At 37.2% G+C, this 13,647-nt stretch overlaps 1 protein-coding gene across 4 annotated transcripts; it reads right to left on the bottom strand.

The window, feature by feature from the left end:
• Positions 1-48: 48 nt before the first annotated feature.
• LOC122826932 (secretory carrier-associated membrane protein 1-like) lies at positions 49-7,872 on the bottom strand. 4 transcript variants are annotated; one of them, XM_044109324.1, is made up of 10 exons: positions 7,626-7,871; positions 5,785-5,865; positions 5,506-5,616; positions 4,812-4,826; positions 4,399-4,507; positions 3,960-4,088; positions 3,700-3,859; positions 3,506-3,607; positions 3,306-3,423; positions 49-2,537 (listed from the first exon to the last, which is right to left on the bottom strand). In XM_044109324.1, exons 1-10 carry the CDS (start codon positions 7,680-7,682, stop codon positions 2,376-2,378), a joined length of 1,044 nt encoding a protein of 347 aa, XP_043965259.1. In that variant the 5' UTR covers positions 7,683-7,871; the 3' UTR covers positions 49-2,375. The 4 variants fall into 4 exon arrangements, with proteins under 4 accessions (XP_043965259.1, XP_043965276.1, XP_043965266.1 ...); XM_044109341.1 differs by lacking the exon at positions 5,785-5,865 and having other exon boundaries at positions 7,626-7,872; XM_044109331.1 differs by lacking the exon at positions 4,812-4,826.
• Between the last annotated feature and the right edge of the window lie 5,775 nt (positions 7,873-13,647).

Here is a 13,647-nt window from a genome sequence, read left to right as displayed (position 1 = left end):
GTGTGCGCATTATTAAAATCATATCACACTCAAATGAAATCAAAACATTACTTCTTTCAAATTTTATTTAATGTTAATACCATAAATATACAAAACTGAAACTATTTCACATGCGACAAAAGCCAGACAGGAGTGCATTAACTTTTTTTTTCCTTTTTTACACGTGATTGATATTGAGGATTAAACTTTACAAAATATACAGGTGTCCCTTTTCCCCTCTGAATCTGTCAAATAACACTATCACAAGCCAGAAAACACTGTTTTGTGTCAGTAGACTTCAAAAACACACAGTTCTGTACAGCAGAACCAGCTCGCCAAACACATCAAAAAAACTACCCACTGTGGCAAGGCTTCGTAGAACGACTTCAAAAGTATAAATACATGGTAATCATGTGGGTGTATGCAGCAGAGTATTGTCATAACATAAGGTAAAACTGAAGGGTGCACATCACAAAGCAAGATTTGGAAAAACATTTCTATGCACATTTGGTAGTTTCTCACAGCTTTTGAGGACATAAAATAACACTTGAGGGAGTTTAATTCTTCCACACCAAATCATGTACACTCACTCTCATAAAACACACACACGCACACCCACACACACGTGTTTGCAGAACTTTCTGCAGCCTAGTTGTCGCGTTAACCATGTCATTACAAAAAAGGAAAACACACACAGGCAAAATTGCAAACAACTTAAATAAAATAAATAAAAACATGATTTTCACTAACTTTGATGTAAAAACGAGAAATGTGTAACGTGTAAAAAAAAAAAAAAAAAACTTCAAATAAAAGCAATACTGCCTAGATTTAAGCTTATTATTTCAGGAAGAATCCTTTGCTTTCTAACATTTACTTTTGGGAGTATTTAACGTTTAGCACAGCAGTTATCATTCATTTATTCATTTCATGCACATCGTCAGACAATCACGTTCACTACGTGAAGTGCTTCGGCACAACAAAAAACAGACGCACATCCATATTTCACTTCAGTGACAGTAGTCTGTACAACTTTAGTGTGAATAAATTAATGTGTGTTGGTGATGGCACTGAGTGTGCATCCAGTTCAGTCCCCTGTTCCTTCAGTATTTAGTTTGGGTACACATTTTCTGGAGCCAGTAATTTCCTACAGTCAGTTGAAATGATAGCCACTGTTAGCCTATGTAGTGTACATGTACACAGTTTCAAGTTTTTTTTTTTTTTTTCTTCTTAACATATGTGCAGGTTAGTCTCAAGAAAAAAAAAAAAAACAACAAATCTCCTGAGAGAAAAGGCATTTCAGTTCTCTCCACGTGTGATATTTTGTTTCTTTTTGAACAGGAAACAGGACAGCAAGAGCCCAACATCAAGCGGCTCTGAGGTTAATAGCAGCGTTAGTTTTTCCAACAAGTGAGAACAGCTACAAAAACAACTGAGAGAGTCACTTAGTGTGGTAATGAGTTAATGCCATTCATAAATGAAAGGGAACTTCGGTTTTTGTTGCATTTTCCCCCACTTTGAGTACACCAGGGTGTTTTAGTCGGGACTTGAGTCACCCACCCCCCACCAACCAGCAACATATGAAGCCTGAAAACAGAACGTGTAGTGTGTGCCAAGCACGCTTGTTGCTATCATGCTGGATAATCTTAAGCTGCCGAATCAGCCCAAGCAAAAGAGCACACAGAACAGAACTGAGATGTATACCTGGGGGGTTGTTCAATTATCATAAGAATATGAATCCATTTTTCCATAATGAGAACGTTATCATCTTGCTACATTTAGCACAGATACAAGACGAAGTGAACTGTACCCTTAAGTCCTAAATGTCCAAAAAAAAAATGGATGAAAGAAAAGCGTTTAATGTATCACTGCATCGCACTGATGTCCAGTTATTCAAAAAATAATAGTAAACAAAAACTAAACTATGTGCAAACAGACTCTAACTTCTCATAAGTCTACACTGAATTCATCAGGCAGGAAGCTGTTCGGAGGTCATCACCATCACTAACTATGCAAGAGATGTGACTTCTGCCTGATCTGGGATCAGCTCACAGGGGACAGAAGGATGAGGGGAGCACAGAAGTGGGTAAGGGTGCATGATGACATCACCCCCCACACACACAGCGCCCACCTGGAGACAGTCACCTGACTGTAAAGCAGATAGGGTGAATTTTGTAGTGTCTTCACTGATGTTAGGCTTTAGGTGAAGATAAACAACTCTAGTAACTCGTCTGTTATTTAACTTCACACTTTAGAAGATAAATGTGCAGGGGAAACATTCATAAATATATTCTGTTGAATCTGAGAGGCAGCAGGACCAGAGTTGAGCATCTCCATCTTGTTGTTGTGTGCGTTTGGTTGGGTGGTGTGTGAGCGTGTGTGGCCTGAACGTGTTTCGTTTATGGATGAGGCTTGAAGGCCCCGCGAGCAGCACTGGTCGCAGCATTCGCGGCAGCGTTGGCGGCTGCGGTCTGAACCGTCTTGTTTGACATGACGCCAGTCGCAAACTCCTGCTGAGCCTTCTCAAAACTGGCACCAGTGGTTCGGTACAGCGCGTGCACCTGGAAAAGGCAGAAAAGACAATTCAATTCAGTTCAATTACCGGATGTTTGTCACGCCGCCTGCTATGAAATGAACCTGAGAGTGACGATAAAAATATGTTGTGTCTACAGTTTTTCATTTGGAGAGTATTTAGATTCTGTGTGTTTTTTTAGAGGCCTTACATTAATAAAAACTTTGATCTAAATAATAAAAAGGGTCTTTTTTCATCTACTGACTGTGCAGGTCTCCACGCCTGCTTCTTCTTGAATTCTTGAATACTACAAATTCAAAAATTTTTAGTATTCCTGAATTTTGGTCACAGGCTCCACAAAATCATTCAGACGGCTGCAGGCCACACTTTGGAATGAGAAGAAAATTCCTCATTTCTTCTCCATGTTTCATCAGAGATTTCGAATCACTTTCAATTTAAGCTTTTAAAACATCGGCTGCATGTGTAGGGTCACAACAGTTACCTGCTGGCATTAAGTCTGTACTTTTAAGAAGTATTTTTAAGTGATGGAAGTCTTATACTATCCCCATTGTGGATAAATTATGAACTTTTTATAAGTTTATACTTTCTGCTCCTTTTCATTAATGAAATTCTTTTAGTTGTTCCATGAAGTAATTTATATTTATTATTGAATGAATTAAATAAAACCTAAAATGATACAAAAATGGTTTATATTTTTCATTACTACGCTGATATTTGGCATGTTACAAACAGTGCCCTAACTTTTACACAAGTTTCCCTGTTAACAACAATGTCAAACATTCTGAAATACCGTTACCTTCTTAAACATTATGAGCGAGCCCACGGACAGCGCAGTGAACAGAGCTGCAATCAGTAACATGATGATACCGACTGGGATGCTGGTGTTCAGACCAGTTAGCGCTGCAATCCAGCCACTGGCAAAACAAAAGCAGAGACAGCTTTAAGGAACCAAACGATCACAGAGTGACGGATCCAGTGATAGCACAAGATATTTACCACGTTCCCCAGCCAGTGATACCAATAGACTGTAGAACATGGACTCCGAACTGACAAATGTAGACGAAGAAGAAGACGAAGAAGCGAAATGAACTGTCACTCCTGACATGAGAAGATAAGAGTTGTGAGAAAACGGTAATTGATTTGCATCTGCTGCTCCAAAGTGGGGCGACATATTCTGTCCTCTTGCTTACCTGAAGGCCCCATAAAGCGGTCTGTACCAGCAGACGAAGGAACACGGGGTGAAGAGCAGAAACCAGAGCATGGACAGGCCAAAATCCACCCCACGAGAGGCATCCACGATGAACCACGCCAGACAGCCAAACATGTTCACAAAGAGCGTGCCTGCATGAACTGGTACATCACATCCAACAGCTCTGGGTCAAACGTAGCAACAGAGCAAGACCGAAAACCGTCAGTGATCAAAAATGAATTAAAAGATGCGTCGACTTACACATCCAAAGGTTGTACATGATCTTGACGGTCTTCTGGAACTCAATAGGAATGTCTACGGCAATGTCATGATAGAAACACGGACCGACGGGAAACTTTTCTGGTAGTGGAGGCCAGTTGTTCTTGCGGCCTGTATGAGCCAAACAAACAGCGTCTTGATAATTAATCATATTTCATATGAAGTATTGTTTATTTTTATGTGGCATATGAATGCTAATTCATAGTGAAAGAGTCAGACCAAATCATTTTTGTTATAAATGTAAAAGAAAAAAAAACAGAATTCTAGCTTTTTTTGAGGAAAATATAATAATAATAATAATAATAATAATAATAATAATAATAATAATAATAATAATAATAATAATAATAATAATACTTTATTTGTATAGCACCTTTTTAAACAAATGTTATAAAGTGCTAGTGATAGAAATCTGAATGACCTGCTACTCCGTGGGACTGCAACTCTCTCTCCCGGCGATCAAGCTCTGCAGCTTTCTTTTCCAGCTCCTCCTGCCTTCTCAGCAGCTCGGCCTGAGCACGCGCTTGGTCCTGAGAGAGACACAGAGAAGCCTGTGTGAGTCACAACATCTGAAAGCTGTTACAAAGTTACAACAAAGCAAATATTTACAACATTTCTCATTCGGGTAAATGTTATGTTAGTTTGTAATGGAAAAAGGAGTTATGTTAGGAAGCTACTTAGTCACTATGAACCACACATTTCTGTTAGTATTAAACTAGCTTCAAAAAGGTTCCTCTAACTGAAGGTTATAGGTACAAAAAAAGGGGGATTTGATGAATCTACACCAGATCAGCTCTATGAAAAAAACGAACACATCAGAATTAAAGATGGTACCTCGTTACGTTGCGGCTGGGTCATCAGAAAACAGAAGAACAATGAAAAACAAAAAGTAAAATTAACCAACGGAACAGATAGAGTTTCTGTTGTGAGTTAAGTCTTTTAGCAATTTTACAGTTGCACATGTTGGATAAATTATGACACAGTTATTAATGTAGTAGGTTACTGTTTATGTGAGATTTTCTATATCTTACAAACTACAGAGAACAATATTGGGTTTTTTTATTGCACAAAAGAAAATCAAGACGGTGAAAGCCCTCCACAACATTTGGGAACCGTAGATAGAGGATAAAAAATCTTAAAGTAAATTTGTTTGGCATATTGTCATATGTTTAAAAAATGGCTACAAGAAAACAGCTAATATTATAACCCTACTCACTTCTAAATCAGAGAAATATTTAAAACGTATAAAAATAAACGTAACTGTGACACAAGATCATGTTGACACCACACAATGAAGAGAATTTTTATCCAATTTTAATTTTCGTTTTGGAAACTAAAAATCTCCACAATGAATAGAAGATTCAAAGACTATCTACTTTGGGTCAGTAACTATTTCTTTCGAGGCTTTTAAATACATTTTTCTAAGGGTTTAAAAAAAATAGTGGAGAGTTCTGTATGTTGTTCGTTTAGTGTTCATAAATAGATGCAGTTCAGAGCATAAGAGTCATGGTGGTGCTGTAGGTTTTACCTGAGTCTGGTGCTGTGAATAAGCTGGCGGCTCTTCTGTGGGTTTCATGATGGCAGGTTGTGTGTTCTGGGACGGGGCGGGCGTCGGTTTGGGAGCATTTCCAGGTGCTGCCTGCAGACCAGCAAAGAATGTCTACATTGTTACTTGTGCAACCAAACTTTACCGGGGGTTTCCTTACACTCTGAAAGTTACAGAATGGAAGACAGAGGATGGTGGATAAAACTAGGTCACACTAAAACACGCACGCACACGCACGCACTCTCACAATCTGTAGCTAACCGTTCTAGCGTCTGTGAAGGGGTTATATTCCTCCAGACCACCAGGAGGGGTCGACCGTGTCACCTGGGTCACCGAAGGATCCTACAAGGTACGAAAGTTCGTACAGGAGTTTAGGGAGGGAAAACTCCAACTACAAATCAGTTATATACAGTTTTATTTTCTTACTTAGCTTGTATAGAAACTGGAACAAATTAATTGTTCATTCATTTACCAGAATCTGCTTTTCTTAAAGTGGTTTCACTCTTAAAAGCAAACTTTAAATTATATTGGGATACGCTAGACATAATCTTTTTGAGGCTGTGTGACAAAAAAAATCCACATTCAGAGATTATTTTTTCCATTTAATTTGCTAAAGAAGTTCGGTGCTTTTCTGTTCTTTAATAGCAAGATCAGAAAAAAGTTAAACTATGTCGAGTCAAAAGGTTTGACTTTGTTGACGCCAGTAATTAGGTACTTGGGATTAACAACTCTTTGCTAACCCAGTTATTGACGTAGAAAGAATAATTTCACAGGCACCTTCAACACCAAGAAGCAGTGAAAAAGTCTATAGTAAACACTTGTTTAGGTGAGCAGCTGGGCAGAAAAACCAACACTTTTATGAGTAAGGCCCCAGTTAATTACTCAAAATAAATGTATATGTTTGGTATGTTTCTGTTGCTGTTTGGGCTCAAAATGCTTGATTGGCTATTATACTTTTGGTTGGATCATCTTAAAAACACATTTTTATTTGCCATTGTGGGCTTGATATGATACATTTGTTTCATATACATCAAAATTAGCGGCTTTTCTTAAAAATCTGTTACTTGATGGTTTCGGGAAAACATATTCCAAAGAAAAGTGAGTATAATATATACGTGCACATGCTCTATTTGCCTGTGCAAGATTTAGATTTCATCAATTGTTAGAATTAACTTTCAGAATCTTACAATTATTAGTGCAAACTGAAAATCTTTCCGTTTCAATTCAGAATATTCTCAGTTGCCCTTTTTGATAATTTTTTTCTCTTTTTACCTTAATCTAAAACTAATCTTGAGCTAACCTTTGCTTGGACTCACTAAAGAGGGATTACTGATCAATGAGTATTTGTCAACTAAAACCTGTCAGAAGTTAAACATTACTTTTTGATTCTCTTACACGTTTTCACAGAATTCAATGTGTATTGAGAGATGCACAATACCCTCAAGTATCATCTTCTAAAACACTGCAACTCACTTCTCCTGTATTCATTTCATGTGAGCTTTTAATCCTCATCCAGACAATCGTTTGTTATGACCAACTTAAACAGCTTGTTGCGTTTAAATGGCATATAGAAAATATTAAAAACACAAAAATAAATGCGAACCATCAAAGCATGGAAGCCTGAGTGAAGTCATCTCGTTTATAAAATCGCTTACACTTAATTGCATCTATGCTATTGCCTAGCGTCTCTGTTATCAAGGCCTACATCCTAGCGACAGCTGTAAATAAAACAAATATTGACATACACGTTAAACTTTAATATAGATTTTTTTAAAACAGTAAGATTTGTACTATAGAAGAAGCTTTGTGCGATGTTTACAGGCGATGGTCAAAGCTAGTGTTACCCAGCTAGCACACATTTACAACAAGTTGTTATTACAGTATTAACAGCAACGTTTCCATGAATAATCTGAGACATCATTGTTTGTAAATCATCTTAAACCACTGCATTCAAAATAAATGACAATATATAGCATTTCCAACTCCCAGAGGAGCTTCTCCATTAGGTTGTCAAGCTATTAGCCTGGATGCTACAGTAAGAATGTCAGCTCAATGGGAAGTAACGGTTTTTGTTAGCCAACCATGCTAGCATCGTTAGCTACCTGAAAGGGATTGCTGAAATCCGGGTCTGCGAACGGATTACTGTCAAAATCAGACATCGTGTCGCCTTTCTAATTACCGCCTCCTTCAAATAAGAAACCACTAATTCTCCGGGAAAGGTCTAGTCCTCGGATGTGACTGCCTGTTTTTGTTGGTAGCAACCCCCTTTGCCTCCTCCTGCAGATGGAGAGCTCTCGCTTAGCAAGTTAGCCAATAGCAGAAAAATGGCAGCAGCTGAGAGGATGCTGATAGCGTCAGAGTCAGACAGCATCACGATAGCTGGACTACCTGGGCAGGTACAGCACATGAGGACCCACGGGTTCAAATTTATAAATATGCATACTTATACATAACTTATACACAACTCGACCCATCTATATCATACGCCCATTCACAAACACACTTACTATAATCAAATTCTATGAAATAATTTAGTTTTCTTTAAAAATCGAATAACTATTTGTATATGTTTACTCCCCAAATTCTTCCTCAAAATATCTAATAAATTAACATTTTCCTTAATACATTCAAACTCTCTCCTCATATATCTTCTCTTTTTCATATTTATGACATTCTAATATAACACGTTCTATTGTTTCATATTTTCCACAGTAATCACATTTGCCAGTAGTATCCCAAAAAGTGTATAATTAAGTCCTGTATGTCCAAATCTGAACCTTGTTATCACTCTTTCCTCCTTTCTATTTCTTCTTTCTCCTACCATCTTCTAAATTTTATAAAACCATCTTCCTGATTTTTCTTCATCCCACCTTTTTAGCCATTCTTTCATCAGTTTTTCTTTAACAATACTCTTTCCCTCAGATTTACTTGTTTTAACTGTGTATTAAAGGATTTTGAATTGCCCTCTTTGCCATTTTATCTGCCCTCTCATTTCCTTCTACTACAATATGTGCTGGAAGCCACACAGGTACTATCAGACCCATATTTTGTATTCTGAATAATGTATGACATAGCAGTAAAATGTAGTAAAATGACTATCCTACTATCTGATTGATTATATTTTAAACTTAATAATGCAAAGCTTGAATCTGAACAAATTCTTGTTTTTAATGGTTTTATGTCTTCTACCCATTGTAAAGCTAATAATATTGCCAACATTTCTGTTTAACATTTTGTTTTCTGACATTGAAAAAAATCTTATACAGAACTGACAACACACCTGCACTTCATCAGACAATACGTGAGAAAATGGATCAAACCAATAAAAAAAAAATCTAAATAAAGAAACAAGAATAACAATACTAATGTAATTTACACACTCATCTACATAATTAAATGGTCTGCAAAATAAGACATTTAATAAACGGTAACTCAACAAACATTGTTTGTTTCTACAGAAAACAAACAATGCAATACAAGAAAAAAAACCCTTCATTTGGTTGCACCCAGTGATGCAATCAGTGACATCATTCACCCATTTAAACAGGAAATGCTGGGCCCACCCCTCCCTTATACCCACCGCATCTAAGGACAAACTATGGTGAGTTTAAAAGAAACTGACACATAATTTACCAGAAATGTACGTTGGCACAAAATAAACATTCATGTTTATCTAATGATTTAGTAGTGTTAGCTAAAAAATACCCCCAACAAAAGAAAACAAAACAAAAAAACATGCTTGGATTTAAACTGCTAAATAATACTTCTACAAACAAACCTGGGATAGTGAGTGAAGCAAAGTTATGACAGGAATGTTTAAATTACAGCTTTATGACCAACTATAGAAAGATCAAATAAATCAGAAATATATTTAAGATCAAGTGGAAAATAAACACAAACTTAAACCATTTTGTCACAATCCTTATGAACATATTTGGCCTTTTAGGCAAATTTCTGCCTCCAGCCTAATGGCTTCAGGCGTGACTGCATCCAACCCTGTGGCTTTTCTGTTTTTTAATGAACCAACAACCTTTACTCATACTAAATAAAACCTATCTGAATCTACAAGCCCTAGTTCAGTGTTTCCCAATTCCAGCCCTCAGGGGCCCCCCTGCCTGCATGTTTTAGGTGTTTCCCTTCTGCCACACACCTGGATTGAATCTTTGGGTGATTAACAGGCTCCTGCAGTACTTGGTGGCTGCAGAAGATGTCATGCAATCATTTGAATCAGTTGTTCTGGTATAGAGGCACATCTAAAACATGCAGGCAGGGGGGGCCCCGAGGACTGGAATTGGGAAACACTGCCCTAGTTGACATAAAAATAAAAGCATAGTTTATAAATCTCCTTTTGTTTTATAAGCCAGGCTTATAAAACAAAATATTTTATAAGCATAGCTTTAAGATTTGTTAAATTAGGAATCATAACTTCATGTGTATCTCTTTGGGGGTTTTAAAGCAACAATTTAACAACTAATTAGCAAACACACTTTCTTGAGTACAGGAAAGTTTTTGCATTTCTTCCTATTTTCATTTTCTAAATTAAGAAAACTAGCAGCTCCTGTGCCCTTTATTTGCCCATTTCTCTATTCTTGGTCAAAAGAGTCTTTCTGGATAAACTAAAGAGCCAAAGTTTGCAGAAACTTCTACGTAACTGGAAATTTGTGGTTTTATTAATTTGTATTTTTTACATTTCTTAAATTGTTCTATAGAGTTCCATCTCAGTAACTTTAATATTTCAAGCTGAGTTGAAATATGACTGGACAGAAATGTTTAGCCATATTTAAATTCTTAAAAAATGACTAGAAGATAACATTTTAAATTGTACCTGGAAAATTGCTACACTACTTAAAAATGTAATTATTTGTCCAACTTTTTTGTGCCCATTTAGAAAATTTTCTAAATTGCTTAGAGTCGTATTTTACTGTCATCTCCTCTTTTTAATGATAGTGATGATTATGTTAATGATGATGATAATGATGAGGACAGTGATATATGAAAATGTCAGCAGCTCATTTCCTTACACATGAATGAACTGAAGAAACAACCAGACTGTGTTTTCAATTTAAAGAATATTCTCTCTTTGATGCAGTTCCTTAATATCTTCTGGAAATCCAGTTAACCCGCTTATCAGTGAAACAAGTTGTCCACCCCTCTTTTAGAAATCCTGTGAGCTTTCGCCCAATGTCTTCAAGATTTTGCAAGTTGCCACAAATGCCCACTTGGGGGAGCTACAATCCAATTGGTCTCTTCAGCCCATTTTACAAAATCCCTCCTCATTTGCCATCAATTTATTTTCATTCAAACGAAGGGTGACCATGTGAAGAACATCAGATCAGTTGACAGCCTGTAAATGTGATTTAAACATTTAAGCACCATTTACCCAGATTAAGTTCCAATTGAAGAACAAATGCTATTAGGGTGGAAATCTTACAGTATGAGATTAAACAATTCCCGTTCTCTGCTGGAATGCTGTTGCTCATTTTTAAACAAAGGCACCATGTTGTTCTGTTTCGTAGCAGCCCATCACAACATGCCTTTAAATGTAACATCCTCCATTTTAGTTAATCAGCTACCTTTGCACCCTGCTAAGGTTCTGTTTCATATAGTGTCCATGTATGATGCTTTGCCTTGATGGACTCTGGATGAATCAAACTGTGCCTTTGTTGCAATTCACCTGCAGTCCACAAACTAACTCACACAAACACACGCCCACACGCACACACACGCATCCAAACAGAGAGAAAATGAGCATCGGTTCCTTCCCTAATCTTGTATTAATGGACCCAATCACAGACTCTATGAATAATCAATGGCCAGTGGTCTGCGACCGCAGTGCCGAAACCTTGAGTGAAACTGAATTTTCCTAATAGGACAGACACACACACGCGCACACACACCTTGAGCTACTAATAAGCTCTGTGCTGTGGGTTGAATTTACGTCACATGGTTTGTTTGCTGCAAAATGTGAAAGATAAACACGCCATGCCAGGCTATGGCAATGTGTGCATGCATCTACTGTATATAGAACAGTGTGAAAAATAATTATCTTTTTCTCCTCCCTTTCTAACAGTGCTCTCCACAGATGACACTGTGTGGAAACAACCGCTTTGGTTAATAGCTGCTACATTAGTCTCTTAACCAGCTGGTCATGGCCATTTAGAAATGTTCATTAGGTTGCAGGCTGCAGCGGATAGTTGTGCTTCTTTGCTCCCTTGCTGTCGACTGAAAAGAGGCATGAAGGCGAGAGCAGAAAGTGAGGCAGAACAGAGGAAAACCAGAATCACGGTGCATCGCAAATGTATTCACACCCAATTTTTTTTAGTTTCTGCTAATTGCTGGGTTTATATGTGATTGACCATCAAAAGTGTGAGGGAGGTGCTAGTTCTCAAAATGTTTTACAAATAAAAAACTGAAATGTTTGGCTAGAAAATGAGTCTAAAACACTGATTAATTTAATAATATCTTTGAACATCAGTTGTCTTTCCAATCAGATTTAGGTCTGGACTTTGACTTGGCCATTCTATAGAAGCTCTGGTTGTATGTTGGGCGTTGTCCTTCTAGAAAATGAGTCTACCACTTTTAATACGATTTTCTTCCAAGGTTGCCTCTGTGTTTAGTTAAATCCACCTTCTTATTAACTCTGACTGATATCATTCTCACTGCATGATGCTCCCACCACCATGGTTCACCAGTAGGATGGTGTTTTCGAGATGTTTGCTTTTTTTTTTTTTACCACATTGTGTGTTCTCATCTGCAGCTTTTTTCCACATATTTTCTATATGCCTTAAGTGATAAAATTCCAGTAGGACTTTTTCTGGCTTTCTTCAACAATCCTGCATAATTTCTAATTATTTTACCAGATTTATGAGCTGCATGATGGGTTGTTGTCCTGTTGGAACATTTTCCCACATGAGCTGTGGTAAAGCAGCATCTCTCTTCCAGAGTTGCTGTGGATATTGAAACTGGTTATCTTAATAATAGTGTCTTTCTCCGGCTTGTCAGTTTATGTGCCATGTTTCAGTTGTGCCACACTCTTTAGATAATGGAGTGAACGATGCTTAGATAAGACCCTCAAACTTTGACAAATCATCTTATAACCTAATCCTGTGGACAACTAATCAGGTGACATCGGACAGCAGTTGGTTATTTGGTTTTTCAAAGTAAAAGATGGCTGAAAACATTTTCACACCTAACATTATACATGCAAGTAAAAATTTAAAACCATGCACTTTTTTTTCTTTCACTTCACAATTATGCACAATTTTTTGACGGTCTAAGAAATAAAATCCTGAAAAAATCTGAGAAATGCTGTGGTTTTGGCAAAACAAAATGGCATGTTTCAGGGATGTGAAAACTTTTTCAATTTACTGATGAATAAATTGAGATGCAGCAACCAAATGTAAAAAGTCACAGATGCAATAATTACCACATTGCCCTAGATAAGAACCTTGTGTGTAATTAGATCTCATTAAGGTCTATGAGTGTTATTTTAGGGCACTGAAAGGCTCGATGAGCAGCACTTGATATTATGGGTTATTAATGCTGCAACATCTGGTGTCATTCTGGCACTGGTCTGACTGCGCTTGCTGGAAAATTCAGTATGCAACTCATTCTGTGGCGGTAGGATACAATCCAGCATTTTCGTGTCACTTTCTTGCATGAAATAAACATATATATATATATATATATATATATATATATATATATATATATATATATATATATATATATATATATATATATATATATATATATAAAATGTAGGTTTGTGAAACTGCATAGCTCAATATGTGTTGTGTGTTTGCACGCAAGATTGTTTGCGCTGATGACCAGTCAGAACACATCACACACGCCGCCGAGGGAAGCAGCCCTCTGTCGGTGGAAAAGCAATTGATTCTCCATTTCCATATTAATGAGCAGATTTGTTAAGAGCCTGCAGGAGAGGAAGAAAATAACTGGGTCTTCATAGGGCACGACATTTATAAATAAAGCTGATGCAGAGAAAAAATGGAAATTAAACCTTTTAGTTTAATAAATTTGAGGCGTCCGCTGCAAAGCGAGCGATTTGCATTTCCATTTGTGGCCAAATAATGAGAGTGCGGGGCCATGATGAGCCTGCTCGTG

This window comes from Gambusia affinis, linkage group LG03, assembly GCF_019740435.1.
Source record: "Gambusia affinis linkage group LG03, SWU_Gaff_1.0, whole genome shotgun sequence".
Taxonomy (NCBI): Eukaryota; Metazoa; Chordata; class Actinopteri; order Cyprinodontiformes; family Poeciliidae; genus Gambusia; species Gambusia affinis.
This window is presented reverse-complemented; position numbering and strand designations above follow the sequence as displayed.